Source organism: Lycorma delicatula, chromosome 3 (genome assembly GCF_047948215.1).
Source record: "Lycorma delicatula isolate Av1 chromosome 3, ASM4794821v1, whole genome shotgun sequence".
Lineage (NCBI taxonomy): Eukaryota > Metazoa > Arthropoda > Insecta > Hemiptera > Fulgoridae > Lycorma > Lycorma delicatula.
Window position 1 is genome coordinate 185,740,394 of NC_134457.1, and position 15,338 is coordinate 185,755,731.

General features: G+C 41.3%; 1 protein-coding gene across 4 annotated transcripts in view; it reads right to left on the reverse strand.

The window, feature by feature from the left end:
* LOC142322278 (alpha-amylase-related protein-like) overlaps positions 1-15,338 on the reverse strand; it is a 113,669-nt gene that overhangs the window by 84,194 nt on the left and 14,137 nt on the right. The window contains exon 1 of one of the 4 annotated variants that reach the window (XM_075361184.1): positions 13,398-13,597. The exons of the other annotated variants lie outside the window; for them this stretch is intronic. Coding sequence (XP_075217299.1) covers positions 13,398-13,455 — 58 coding nt within the window. The 5' untranslated portion in view covers positions 13,456-13,597. Of the gene's footprint in view, positions 1-13,397; positions 13,598-15,338 lie in introns of those variants that run through there. 4 annotated transcript variants of the gene reach the window in all.

The following is a 15,338-nucleotide window of genomic DNA, read 5'->3' on the forward strand; positions in this document are numbered from 1 at the left end:
GGGCCCTGTGCAGACAGCAGATATGAGTATTTTTTTACTTCTTATAAAAATGTTTTGATAGTGAAATTTAAAAAATAAGAACAGTTCAGGATTACAAATTTTATTAATATGTACATAATATCAGTTACATTAATATAAATTTTCAACAGAGGTTCTTTTTTAATTTTATAACTGAAATTCATAAAAATAAAATAATAAGGCAGGAACTGTAATTGTAGAATTTCGTGATCTTAATTTATTGCACCAAATTAAAGATTCTGATTACCATAACGAAATACGCTGTTTTATTTATTAAAACTCTAATGAATATTAATTGTTTTAAAACCTTTTTATCAAATGTCGCCTCAAAATCTTAGTTTACTAGTGAACTTACTAGTTTTGCATTAAAACTTAGTTTATTAGTGAATTAAGGTTTTAACTTAATTAATTCATTTTATCTTAATTTACCGAAGATCCCAGGCTCAATACGTACATGGTTAAGTCGTGGTATTTTTTATCAATCAAATATGATTGATATATCATGTCAGCACGTAGAATGAAAACAATATGTGAAGGAAACTATCACTAAAAAAAGGTATTTAGAATTTATTGAAATATATAAAATATCACCAGAAAACTTCTATTATTAGATATTCCAATGAGAATTTGCGACGGTCGCAAAGGCCAGTTATTTTTACACGGATTTGAATACTAGATCGTGGATACCGGTGTTCTTTGGTGGTTGGGTTTCAATTAACCACACATCTCAGGAATGGTCGAACTGAGAATGTACAAGACTACACTTCATTTACACTCATACGTATCATCCTCTGAAGTATTATCTGAACGGTAGTTACCGGAGGCTAAACATGAAAAAGAGAGAGAGTTTATATTTAAAAATAATTATCATCACTAACTTCATGAACTAAAAATCGCAAAAAAAAGTCAGTGCATTTCATCTCAGTTGATCAGGAGGTAAGTGTCTAAACTAGAGCTGACAAAGGTGACCTAAACGAAACTAGTGCTGACAAACGTCCAGACTTGAATAATGAGAAATAATTCGCAAGGTAATGAAAATCTAGAACAGGTTTTTTAATCAACAAAGATCCGAGGTTTATATCAGGGCGTTAATTAAGAAGAATTGTGATTCTTCTGGTTTTTAACATGAATAATAGAATAATTGGGCCCCACAACCGTATCTGCAGTAGTTTTTCAGAAATCTGGATGAAACCCAATAAATTGGTTTAAAAATCCCTGTTTTTTATGTTTTTCGTACAATATCATTGTAAAATAGGTAATAAACACGTAAAACTTTTAAACAAGTTGTAGAGAAATGAATTCTGAACAAATGTAGGATTAGTTGAATCAAAGGTTAGAAACATTTGAACAAATGTTTGATTAATATGCATATGTTTCTAACGTATAAATTCTCGACAACTTTTGTTATAGAGAATTTAATAAGTTTTATATGTTTATTATCTATTTAACAAATTTATTGTACGTCAAACATAAAAAATAGTGTTATTACCCCAATTTATTGGTTTTAACCCTCTTTTCATTTCTCAAAAATTGCTGCAGATACGGTTCTGGGACTTATTTTATTCGATTTTCCGGTTAAAAACCATAAGAAATCACTAGTTCTGTTCTTTATTTAACGTCCTAAAAATTTCAGTACTACTTTATTTCACCAGGGTAGCTGAAATCCAAGCAAAATCTTTCACTAGATAACTCGCAAACGGCTAATTTTAGGACTTATATTTGTTTGAAATTTTTCCATTATTTTTACGAGTAGATAAGGTTATGAAATTCCCGGGAGAACTTCGTGTTACACTTTAAATACGTATATTTATATAATATATATTATATTATATCTTTGCATAAGACGTAATTCTTTTACCTATGAAAATTAACATTTTTGTGAAGTGCGCAATAAGAAGGTATAGGGCCGTATCATTAGTTTACGATTATTCCTTGAAGTCGGTCGATAAAAATATTAATTATTGACAACATTGCTGAAATTCAAAAATATGACGCTCATAATTTCTAAGGAATGTATTTCAAGGAAAGAACAGTAACATTTTTAATGGATCATTTCGGTTCAGTGTGTCATACGTGTCACAATACCACATGCATGTACTGTGTATTCGAATACTGAATTAAATGAACATGGAGTATATTAATATTTTCATAAGATATTTTAACTCCTGCATTACGTCGTTCTTGTTTGTTTATTTTAATTCAACAATAATTTAGTCGAATCAATAATTATTATTTTATTAATTCATTACGCGGCAAATTACATTGTGCATAAATGGGGAACAAAAATTTTTTTTTTTAATTCACAGTATTTCAAGGTATTATTCGACTTCGTGGTAAAGTGGTAGAACTTCTGTCTTTAACGCGGTAGAGTGTCATTTTTCTCAGCCCAAAAATTTCCTTATTTCATTCCCTCTATTATATTGGTGCCAGGAAGAACTTCCGCCAATAAAATTCCTCTACCCCCAGAAAAATCGGCAATAAAAAAAAAAGATTATTATTTAAAAATAACTGTATTTTCTGCAAAACCTGATACCTTTTAGATATTACTTTTAAATAATATTATTATCGCTGTTATATTTACTTACCTCTCTAAAGTACTGAAGGAATCAGGAAATGCCTTGTGGTCCCGATTTCGAGGAAAGGAAATTCCGGGACCTTGATCTCCCCGAGGTAGAGAGAGGGGACAAAGATTACACATACTGCTTATGGTAGTATATGTAAGCGGCTAACGAAGGCTGGAGCCGAGCATAAGGAGATCCCTTTCTACGAATGCCAACAGCCTCTATGGAGGGTGCAGGAGTGATAGAAGGCAGGACACACCCCCTTGCCATTGGAGTAAGAAACCATTCCTAAAGGCGGATGAATCTAAAGTTTCAACGGCACAGAATGTGGAATGTAAGGGGAAACCAACCCATTAAATACCTTTGGGGTGTCCCTAGTCCCATTGGATTAGGCTCTGTATATGGCAGTTCCTCAGAAGAAATTGTTCAGAGTAATATGCCCACAATCGGATCTCCGAGTGGCAGTATCCCAGGAGACGCTCAGGACAGAGAAGTGGAAAGTATCCAATTGAATCCTGTCATAAGACAGATCTACAAGACAGAGAGAGATTTATTTGATGTGTATGATCTATGTCAACAGGTGTTTGTTTCTGAATTATAAGTTATTCAAGAACACGCTTTATGACAACGATAAAACTCATTACTTGTAATGGTAAAACACTTGTCAACTACAATATCTCAATTACAGGAAAATTCTACACAAAAATTACTTTTTAATATTAATGATTTTTACCTTACATTTAAAACATTAAGCTATTATCTTTGAGAATTATAAATCAAATTAAATAATGACCAGACAATTACTTTGAAGTACATATTCGCATTTCATTTCACATTTTACGCTATCGAAACTGAAAAATCTGATAGGAAATTTGATTAAAACGAATTAACTTCACAGACTTCATAGTGGCACTTAAAATAAGATCTTGTAGCAAATAAACCGTTTATGTTTGCAAAACATTTTAAAGACTTTAACATTTCTCTGAGATCCAACCGATGAAGATCGATGTGTTTACGTATTTTATTTTCACTTTCAAAAGTTCCTAGAAAGAATTGAATTCTCCCCATCTCACCCCTAATGGTGAGTTGGAAGAATCCCATTTACGGGAAGAGTATCGGGCTTGCTGCAGGTTCGGCAAGATGTTGTTAAGTGCGTATGTGTGCCTGCGTCCTACCGACTAAATCTCCTATCTTACAAACTCCTGTCCCGGGGCCGGACCCGCAATTAAGCATTACACAGCCCCGTGAGATTCCTTCGTGGCAGTTGCCTGCACCTATCTGCAGTCCTTGACAGGACGCTACACATCGGGGTCCTCCCCATATCATCAGGGCATCCCAACATCCTCTTCCGGATAGCCGAAATGTCCCTCGGTGGGAAGGCTAACCTTCCCGGCCCTAAATCTAGCCCCCGCGATCACAGGTCATCACTTGAGGGTCTCACATGCCATCCTCGGGTAGCCCCGACTCCCCACGCTTGTATGTGGGTAAACCAAGGCGCCCTAGGCATGTGGCTGCCTCTCTATGCTACACGTGCTACGCTTCGTTTATAAATATATATATTTTTTTTTTTTTATGGTCACTCTCCATCTCTCGGATAATACGAGTGGCGAGCTCTGCCACAACTCGCCACTCCCTCTCCCCTCTGAGCATGTACTCCAGCATGTTGCCGGGCATCAATGGAGAACCCAAAGGTCCCCCGCAACGGCACCCACCTCCCACAGCCGAAGAAGTTGTGCTGGGGAGTGTCTACTTTCCCGCAGTAGACAAACCCAGGATCTTCACGTAGATGGAACCTGTGCAGGTAAGATCCGAAATCGCCATGGCCAGTGAAGAGCTGAGTAAGATGTTAGTTCAGCTCCCCATGCCTTCTGCATAGCCACGGTAAACCTCCAGGCCTATCTACCCTTCCCCGACATGTCTCATAGGTTCTGCCAAGCCTCAACAAGTTGCTGCCTGTCTTTTCCCGGCGTCATATCCCTGCGCCTCTGGGATCTCTTCCTCACCAGTAACCTTATCGGAGGCAACCATGCCAGTACTCAGACCGTCTTCTCCAAAACAGTCCTGTACGCCGCCGTGACCCAAAATGCCACTCCACGTTGCTCGGCTTCTAGCTTCGCTACATTCCTGTCCACGTGCAGCTCCTCTTCCTACATAAGCGCAGCGTACAACATAATTGAGGCAGTTACTGACATGATCAGCCTTCTTGTTGAGGTTCTGGAGATCCAAGACCTGAGCATAATCTTGCCCAGCACCGCCGCAGACCTCTCCGCTTTCTCGACAACATGCTGTACATCCTCGTCGTACTTCCTGTTTTTATACAACCAAACACCCAGGTATTTGGTGTTTTCCATCTTCGCCAGCCGGATGCCATCCTCCTGTAGGGTGATCACCCTTAACCGTCACCTGCCCGCCATGACTAGGACTTTGACCTTGACCTTTTCGGGTGCCGGCGTTAGCCCCAACTCATTCAGCCCACGGCTGGCAACCCTTACGGCAGCATTACTCACCTCCTCCACGTTCCGCTCGCTGGCCCCAGAAACCAGTAGAGCCAGCTCATCGGCGTAGGCCACGGCCTCCGTGTCTCCGAGGTACTCCAGCCTCAGCACCCCGTTGAACACGAAATTCCAGAGGAGGAGCTACAAAACAGAACCCTAAGCCATCACCCCCCCCCCCCGTGAATGTGAAATTCGTAGCCTCCACTCTCCACCCGGGCTGTTAGTCTCTTGTCCTTCAAATATCTATTGAGTACAGCCCTTATGTAAACACTGACCCATTCAGTTCCAGGGCCTCCCTCATCTTCCTCCGAAGGGACGCTCTTAAAGGCATTCCTGACGTTGAGTAGTATCACAGTTGGAATGCGCCTCCAACGCCTGGTGCCTGCTGCCTTTTGCCTGGCCCAGGAGGTCACCCTCTCGGTGGCATCCACCGTCGACCTCCCGCGAATGAAACCATATTGGTTTGGCGAGAGGTCGTCCACTGCAGCTACCTCCTCCTTCAGCCGGTACGCCAGGAGTCTCTCAAACATCTTGCTCACTTGTTTAGCAGACAGTGGGCGGTATCCTCCTGGCACATCCAACCCGGCATCCGGCTTCGAAAGGATAACCAGCCTGGCCTTTCAGCATACCGGAAACTCCCCGCGCTGCAGCATATCTATCATCGCATCCAGGACCGACAAGGGGTGCCACTCAATTAATGTCTTAACGACCTTCCCGGCATCTCATCCGGTCCCGGATTCTTATTTTTATTAAGCTCCGCAGCCGCCAGCTGCTGCTCACCAATGGTGAAATTTCTGGGTTCTTCTGACCTTATCTCCTCCCAGACGTCCTGCTTCACTGTAAAAAACTTTCCCACCTCCTCCACCACCTGCTCCTCAGAGAGGGTGGGCAGACTTCTTACAAAATTCCCAATCACTATCTGGAACGTCTGCCCCCAAGGGTCGCTGTTCACTTCCACGCACAGTCTCTTTCAAGCATCCCTTTTCTCTTTTTTAACCTCTGTTTGTAAGGCCCTCCTCGCCTGTACCATCTCCCACGCCAGCCGTGGATCTTCAGCACCTACTCTTCTCCTCGTACGCTGGAGTCTCCTACGAATACTCATGGCCTCTGTCCTGAGTGCAGCTATCCTGTCTGTCCACCAGTAGACTTCTTGGTAGTAGTATACAATATCATTCTTACAGAAAAAAAGTTATTGCCAGTTATAACCAAGGGCGTATGTATACCTGCGCTCTACCGATTAACCTCTACCCTTGATTCCCCCCCCCTTCCAGATACTGTTTATAAAAGCATTTCATCTGAAGAAGGAGGAATCGCTCGCACACACAGTCATAACAAACCAACAGGATGTCATACACCACACAAACACCACTGGAAACAACACATACAGCACACCAAATACCAACACCAACAACAACACCGCACAAGAATCATGCAGAAAACAGGACAAAGCTTCTAACTTCCACAATACCCACGCGGTACACACCCACACAGCAGTCAAGACAGAAATCTCAAACAGTCGCACCACTTACTAGTGGCCACCATCAGATGCAAGACCGGCCTCATCACACCCAGGCGACTCCCAAACTTATGGTGAACCCCTAGGCACTCAGCAGAGAACCTGTCCGCCCCCACGCCATCCGGCACTATTCTCCTCTGTGAGACTCCTCATGTAAATGCAGCTTCCTCATGACCGTCCTGACGAATCTTTCCAGTCTTCCACTATGCCACCTTGTAAAAGGATCCGTAGGGTACCTTCAGGGCGAAATATGTTCTCACATCTTAGGTTGTCTAGCATCTCTCTACGCTCTATGGCGAATCGCGGGCACAGAAAGAATGCATGTTCAAGGGTCTCTTCTACCTCGTACTCCGGGCAATTTTCAGACAGGTCGAGTTCGAATCTGTACAAATAAGATCTGAATCCCCCACGACCTGCCAGGAATTGTGCCAGCCTGGGGTTCCTGCCTGGTTCCTGGGGACCTGCCAGGGTTCTCCAGCACCACCTCCTGATGTCCCCAATAAGGCGATGGGTCCACCTACCCGATTCTACCACTCCTGTTATGTTTGTGCAATCTCTTCTTCTAGTTCTTCAGCAGAGCGCTTCCGTTCCTCTAATAGAAGTGTCCTCAGTTCCCTAGTTCTGCTACGCCACATTATCATCAAGTCTACAGGCAGGAGTCCATCAATCACCTCAACCGCTTCCCTGGACACCGTCCTATAGGCACCCGCAGTTCTGATGCAAACCTCCTGTGGATGGATTTCTATTTACTCCTGAACTTGTAAAATCTAACAACACCCGCTCACAACTCAGCGCCATATAGCAGGGCTGAATAAACCACACCAGTAAGCAATTTCCTCCTTTGTTTGGTGGGACCTCTTGTATTCGGGAGTAGGCTAGCAACAAGGGTCAGTAGTTTCCTCCGCCTTCTCACAAGTCCAGAGTGAGAACTAAACCTTAGACTGGAGTCAACCCAGATTCCCAAGTATTTTATGGCTACCTGGTACACAATTTCTCTGCTATCAAGGATCAGACGTAAAGTTGGCCTCCTCCTGGCGGCAGAGATTACCACCATCTCCATCTTTTCAGGAGCCAACTCCAGTTTTACCCCAGCCATTCACTCACTAATCCTTGTATACGACTAAGTTATCTTGCCTACAGCCTCATACCTTGTTTCCGCATCGACTAGCAATGCTACATCTTCAGCGTAGCCAAATAATGCAACCGATTGTGAGAACAACCCGAAACACACCAAGGACCAATCTCAATAGAGGGGTGACGCAGGGGTCGGTCCAAGGACCGACCCCTGCATCACCCCTCTATTGAGATTCTTCTCAACATACCCATCATGCAGTCTAAAGATCATCCGACGTCCGATGAGGTAATTTCGCCCATCCGTCGCAGGTAAGAAGGGACACGTAGGTCTTCCAGTGCTCCCATTATTGGTGAGTGGTGGATACAATTAAACTCGTTTCGTACGTCCACTGTGACTAGGTCGCAACTCCTACCATCATCTCTCCTCAAGACTTTTCGGGCCAAGTCGCAGACAGCAGCTACGGCATCGAGGGCGGACTTATCTCTGCGAAATACATACTGATTCGCAGAGAGATCGCCCTGCTCTTCCAATACACCAGCTATCCTTTGCTGAAGCATAAGTTCCAGCATAATAACTTCGCTATCGCATCGATCATGATCATCGCCAGTGGCCGGTACAAGGAGGGAAGTGCCAAATCCTTCCCCGGTTTAAGAACTAGCACCAACCGCTGACCCTTCCATCTGCCAGGATAAACTGCCTCTTCAAGACAGAAACCAGAGACAGAGGTGAAACACTTCTGGCTCAGCCACCACCCTGATAATTGTATTAGACAGAAGATCCAAGCCAGGCGCTTTGGCCGACGGTATTCTCATGAACGTCGCCTTCAGTTCTGCATTGGTAAACAGCGGTATAGTCCCCCAGCTGTGCCTCTTACCTTAGGGAGTATTCCTCCACCGAGAGGAAGAGTCTGTCAACTAGGTTCAGCACTTCTTGTGAATACCTCAAAACTGTAGCTGTGGGTCTTACTGCTTTCTTCATTATAACTGCATAGGGCCTCCCCCATGGGTCCGTCTCCACCTTCTCGATTAATTAAGCCCAAAAGTTTCTCTTTCGCTTAGCAAGCTCTCTCCTATTTTCCTTATACAGCTCAGCGTATACGAATTTTACCGAATGTAAGTACGCCCTTGACATACGCCTCCTAGCCCTGTGGCATTCTTCTCGCTTGCTGGTTATATCAGCAGTCCACCAATATGCAAGCGGACAACTCCTGCAGACGTATTTACGTGGGAGGAGTTCGCAGGTTTCTTCAAGACAATCGGTGAGACATGTGGCCTTCCCCTCCGCCGTGGGACCCGACGTACTACACATAGATCAAGCCGTTCGGTAAAAACACCAGGCTCCAGCCTGTGAATATAGGTGGTCAATAAACACCACCTCCGATGGAGATCAGCGATCATCATCAAGATCGCTTGATCCCACACTCTTCAGTCTGCAATGCGGGCAGCAAGCTCAGGGGAGGCATGGCATTTCTCCCGCCACCACCCCATTCAGTCGCCTTAAAGTATAAGACCGAATGTCTATGCCATAAACGGCTACTGAGTTTAGAATCAGTTTAGCGACCAGTATCCTAACTAGCTCCTGAAGCTAACCTAATTGCATGAGCGAAATAATCATGGCGCCACACACCACTTGCTTCGTGTCCCACCGCTCACTTGTCATATATTCTAAAATGGGTAGTCGCATCCTGACAACTACTAAAATATATATGACATTCAATAAATTAAAATTTACTTAATCAAGACAGCAATTGGCTGCCTCGTCTAGGTCGCTGAATGACAGCAAGTACCTGCCCATCAATATTAATGCGCTTGGAGCTTTAATTGGCTGATGGCCAGCCATAACTCTCGGGTAGCTTCCCACAGCAGCGAGGTAGGAGTCTTTCCCTTAAATAAACCACTAATGCCGGTTGAAAAAAGCAACGGCATCAAGGAACACCCACATGGTCCGACAATGCTGCTAAGGGCACATTGACTCGCCGCTTATGTGTGGCCAATTTTCCAGGGTGGCCTGAGTTCTGCCCCCCCCCCCCATAAGAGCTGGAAGCTGAGCAGTTGAACATTATATGTTCGTTCGACTGGATCTCCCCACAGACGCACAGCTCATCAGCTGCCAGGCGGAACCGAAAAACCCACCGGGTTGGTCTAGTGGTGAACGCGTCTTCCCAAATCAGCTGATTTGGAAGCCGAGAGTTCCAGCGTTCAAGTCCTAGTAAAGCCAGTTATTTTTACATGGATTTGAATGCTAGATCGTGGATACCGGTGTTCTTTGGTGGTTGGGTTTCAATTAACCACACATCTCAGGATTGGTCGAACTGAGAATGTACAAGACCACACTTCATTTACACTCATACATATCATCCTCATTCATCCTCTGAAGTATTATCTAAAAACGGTAGTTACCGGAGGCTAAACAGAAAAAAGAAAAGGCGGAACCGAAACAAATATTGGTTCTAGTACGCGTGGTTGGAGAGCACCTGGGCACCCGTTGCCCTTAAAATCGAAGAAGAGGCCAAGTCTATCCCCCCCCCCCAAGTCCTGTATAAATCTATAAAAAAGACTTGCCTTAGTTGTGTGCCATTCTTGCTGCCATTCATCTTGAGGCAGTAAAGCCTCCTCCTCAGGTGGGAGATAGACAACTGAAAAAATTTAGAACCGGTGCATTGTGATCATCGTTCCGCTCCGGTACAAGCCCGGCTCGAAAACGCATCCCAAATACCTCAGCCTCCCTGCCTCTTCGCAACTTCCACATGGCCGCCCGAACTTTCACCACTACATCGATTGGGAGAGCCTTTCCCAATACGGTGGTAGTTTTAAAAACACCAGTGCATACTATTAATGTTCTGCGCTGGGCACTCCTTAAATTCTGAATCAGTGGTCAATTTCTGTCCAACCTATGCGCCCAAACGGACGCAGCATAAGAGGCCATACTTTCGAAGAAACCTCAGTACACCATTTACAAATGACGACCCGACAGCCCTAATCCTTCCGAGCAATCCTCCTAAACTTGTGCATCGCAGAGACGGTGTCCGCCGCTACTTGCCTAATGTGGTTGCTAAACATCAACTTCTCATCAAACAAAACACCTAGTACTTATGAACTCTAACTCGGCTGATCACACAGCCTTTATACTTAATGTGGTGGTTACGACTGTATGATAATTTGTCTGCACACTTGAGAAGCATAAACTTCGTCTTGGGCACAGAAACCTTTAAATTTAGAAGGTCCATCCAGCCCTCCACGGTCGACAAAGCTGCCTGCGCCTGTCGTGAGTTACCACGAACTAAAAGGAAACAGTCATCGGCGAAAGCATGGGCCGTGACCCCTTCTGGGAATGTAGGTCCGAGAAATTCGTCAAATACCAAGTTCCACAGCAGAGGATCGAGAACGGAACCCTGCGGGCTTCCTCTGGTGATGGACTTTTCCACAGCCAGGTGTGCATCTCTAAACAGAACTGTACGGTTAGACAAATAGTCACGCACTACGGCGTGCAGGGCTACGGGAACATTGCGGCGTTCCATAGAGGACAGAACTCCAACACAAGGAAGGAAATGCTGCCTGTATGTCAACAAAAATTCCCAAAACATATTTACAGTCGGCGCTTTCCACCTCGGCAAGAGTATTTAAGATGCGGTCCACCGTGCCAACCCCTTTCATGAAGCCATACTGGCCTGGATTTTGAAGTGAGTTCATATCGATGCTTTCCCAGAGCCATTCCACAACCAGCCTTTCAAGCAACTTGCCGATTACCGCAAGAGGCTGATGGGTCGATAACTGCTGACCTCACTCGGATCATTTCCCGATTTTAAGAACACCCTCACCAAAGCCACCTTACAACAAGCAGCTTAGGCACCCCGAAAATATTCTGCCAAGCGGCTCTGTTATGGCAGGCAGCAAATGATAGAAAATATCCGGTTCAAGTTGGCAATCCCCCGTGCCATTCGAGAAACCACTCTGTCTATATCCACGGGTTCCACAGACCGTACGCCAGGGAATGGTGTCTAATCCGGCCTAACGCCGACTTCTGTTTCACCCTTCGGAGCATCTGGAAACAGAGTATCCAGTAATGCCTGGTAAGTTGCCACAGATGTTAATGTGTGTTATCGACCACTAAACCGGCATCGAACACTGGACAGCACGTGCAATGCCTTTGGCTGGTAACATGACTTCGCGAGCTGCCAGGGGCTGCGCTGCAACTCGCGCATTAGTCTAGCGGCTAGAGTGTAGCCAAAACTTGTGTTTGGCTCCTTGATGGCATGAACGTACTAGTTACGGGCGCGCCGGTAGATCTGCAGCTTTGGCGAGAAGCTCAGGGGAGGCAAAAGTCACGTCGATTATAGAGCCCGAAGGCCCTCTCCGAAATGTATATGCATCGCCAACATTTATCACTACTAAATCCAGTGCCGCAGTCATGTCCATAAGCTCCTAACCTCTTGCATTTGTTCTGGCAGATCCCCACTCGGTCGACCTAGCATTAAAATCGCCTGCCACTAGCACAGGTTGACGTGTAGACATGTCCCTCACCATAGTAGTTAAAATCTCTTTATAACACTCCACGCTAATAAAAAGGTAGGATAAGTAAAAGGTATGCGGAGTAGTAGGTCACCCCTCCCACCTTCGCCCTTACAAAGCCCCATCCTAGCTGTACATCACAGGCAGGGAGTCCTGTATAGCATCAGATCGCTGCAGACATCAGCTAATTAGGACACAGTCGAGAAGCGCACGGTTTGGAGGTGAGTGCAGACGTCGCACTCATCTCCGCTGCATAACTGACCAGAAGGTCCTGTGCCGGCACTAAATGGTTCAGGTTCACCTGATATAGACCTTCAAAACATGTGTAACATTTATAGTGCAGGACCCGTGCTTGTCCAGCCACACGCCTAAATACTTCACGACTGGGCAAGGATGTACCATCATAAAATATTTTGATTAATCAACTGTTAACTTATAAAATTATTGGGATCATTTACATGCATTTGAGTAGAAACACTAAACATGATCTTTTGGTTTGTTTATATTGTGATAGACCTGCTTCATTAGTCTGAAGGATCTGTGTTTATTGTTTGCACATACGTTTACACAGTGTAAGAACTGTATTCTTTGAATGATAAGTCTGAAAACATGGATAATGTTTTAATATAATATAATATTATTTAATATTATATATTAATAGTAATATACTGGGTGATCATTTGAAAAGTTTTCAAATTTACTATTAAACAGCTATCAGTCCTATCATAACTTTGTGTGCAGGCATGTATACCATTCTTGGGGGGAACTTTTTTAAAATTATTTTCAAAGAGGTGGAATCCATCCTCTCTGCTACATTTACCCCAAAAATCTTTGGGGGAGGCAAATTTTAATTTTCTTTTCACCAAAATTAATTTTTTTTATTTTGAGTTGCCAATTAATGTAATTAACTGTCCCATAATTGGGACCATTAACATTAAGATTTTTGAGTTGGGAGTGAGTAGGTGTAGCAAAGCGGGTGGGTTTCACCCCTTTGAAAATAATTTTAAAATGGTTCCCCCTGAGAATGGTGTACATGCCTGCAAATGAAAATACAATGGGACTGATAGCTATAAATGTGGTAACTTTTCAAATAATTCCAGTATATAATATATATATATAATATTTAACATATATATATATATATATATATATATATATATATATATATATATATTTAATGTAATATAATAACTTAATGTCTCCTTTAATATTAAAAACACATACCCATGTCATATGTGTATAAAAATGACTGTGTTAATATGGAATATAGCAGCAACTCCATGTCCACCCATTTTTAAATGTCCATTTCTATTTTTATCGATAAACATATACTTTCCTGTGCAACATTTTTTATCAGCTTCCCAGACATCATTTAAAGTTCCACCAAATACATCATAGTAGATACCTGGCTGTTTAAAACATGTCTGAAAAAGAAATTACTATATGAAACGATTATATAAGCCAGAAATAAAGACAGCAAACACAAGAAAATTTCCATGTTATGTAGTTTTTTTAAATTTAATTTATTACTTTTTATTACTGTTAATAGTTTGAAATTTTTAATTCCACTAAGTTCATTTATTTGCTCAATGAGTACTTATTTTATTCCTGCAAGTTTCATTTTTTTTTTTTAAATGTATTCACAAAATAAAAATAACAAGCTCAAAACAATAAATAAGGAAGCAAGTTTGTTCTTTAAAACAATGTAGTAATATTTTTCTACAAAACTGACTTATAAATATTTAGTTAAGAAAACTTTTAAACGAAGTCTACTTTTTAACCAATAAAGAAAAGAGTAAGTTCTCAATTTGTACTTTGTTCCCATACAGGTTTTTTAAGGTATGTTCATGATTTAACTTTTCACTTTTATTTATTTTTTCTGTAGGGATATTCATTTTTATTTTTATTAAGATCAAAAATTATAAAATAAAATGATCTTTTTCAGGAATATTAAAATTAATTTTATGAAAAAAAAAGATCTCACTGAAAGTGTAAAATTTATTACTTTGTCCCTTTATAAATCCAAGCAATTAATAGTTCTGGCTTTCATTATGATTTGAAAACCCATAGCTAGAATGTATCATAAATATTTGTTTGAATACTAAAATTGATTCTGAATATTTTAAAATTATAGTATTGACTTTGGAAGCCCTGTAACTGATAAATGTTCAGCTTGTACTTAATTTTAAAATACAATTAATAAACAGCATAACTAAATTGAAAATACTGGTTTTTCTCAAGAGTTATCGACATAAAAGTTTAGTAAATGTATTCTAATATACAGTGCATAAAAAATTTGATATTAATTATTAGTTATGACTGCCAGACAAATCTTGTGTTAACCAAAAGCAAATTATTATGTAAAATGGATATATTTCACTATCTGTGATATTATAACATTTTCTAGTCCACTTTGATCAAAGATAATAAGTTTTCTTCTTACAAACTGAGAAAAAATGTCCAAATGGATCAAATTAAATTTTCTTCGTTGTAACAATAAAACATGATTGGTATGCTATCACGCTGGATGCTTCTAGAAGTTCCTGTGTAATTTAAAACAATTTTTTTGTTTTTCTTGGTTGCAGAACATTCCTTCTTACCTCCTGTGATAGGGAATTTGCAAATTTAAATGCGAATCAAAAGACAAATAAAATGTACTTCAAGAATATAAAAAATTTTTGGGAATCTTGGTACCTTGTTTTATCTTTAGAAAAGATATCCTGTTAATGTACAAAAGTATAAAAGCTACATTCTGAAAAGATGTTTAAATACTGACATGGAACTTACAATTCTAAAAGACAAGTAAAAAATATTAAAATAAAATCCTAGAAAAACAATTCTTGAGTAAGGAAAAGAATTTGTGTAACTTTGAAAGTGTTTACAATAAAAATATTTGTAAATACGGAAAAACATTTCCCTTAGAATAATTTTCTGAGTAAATAAAGGAGCTCCATTAAAAGTTTTTGAATTTAGATTTAAAAGACTTATCAACTAAACCTTGTAGAAAAGTGGATGGAGAAAGGTAGATTAACACATTTTTTTTATGTATAATTTCGATGCATCAAAATAACAAAAGTGAAGGTGTTGATGAAGACGGGAATAAACTTTTTAAACTGTCTAAAGAAGAAATTTTTTTGTAACTTTTAATAAAATTAACCATTTTTT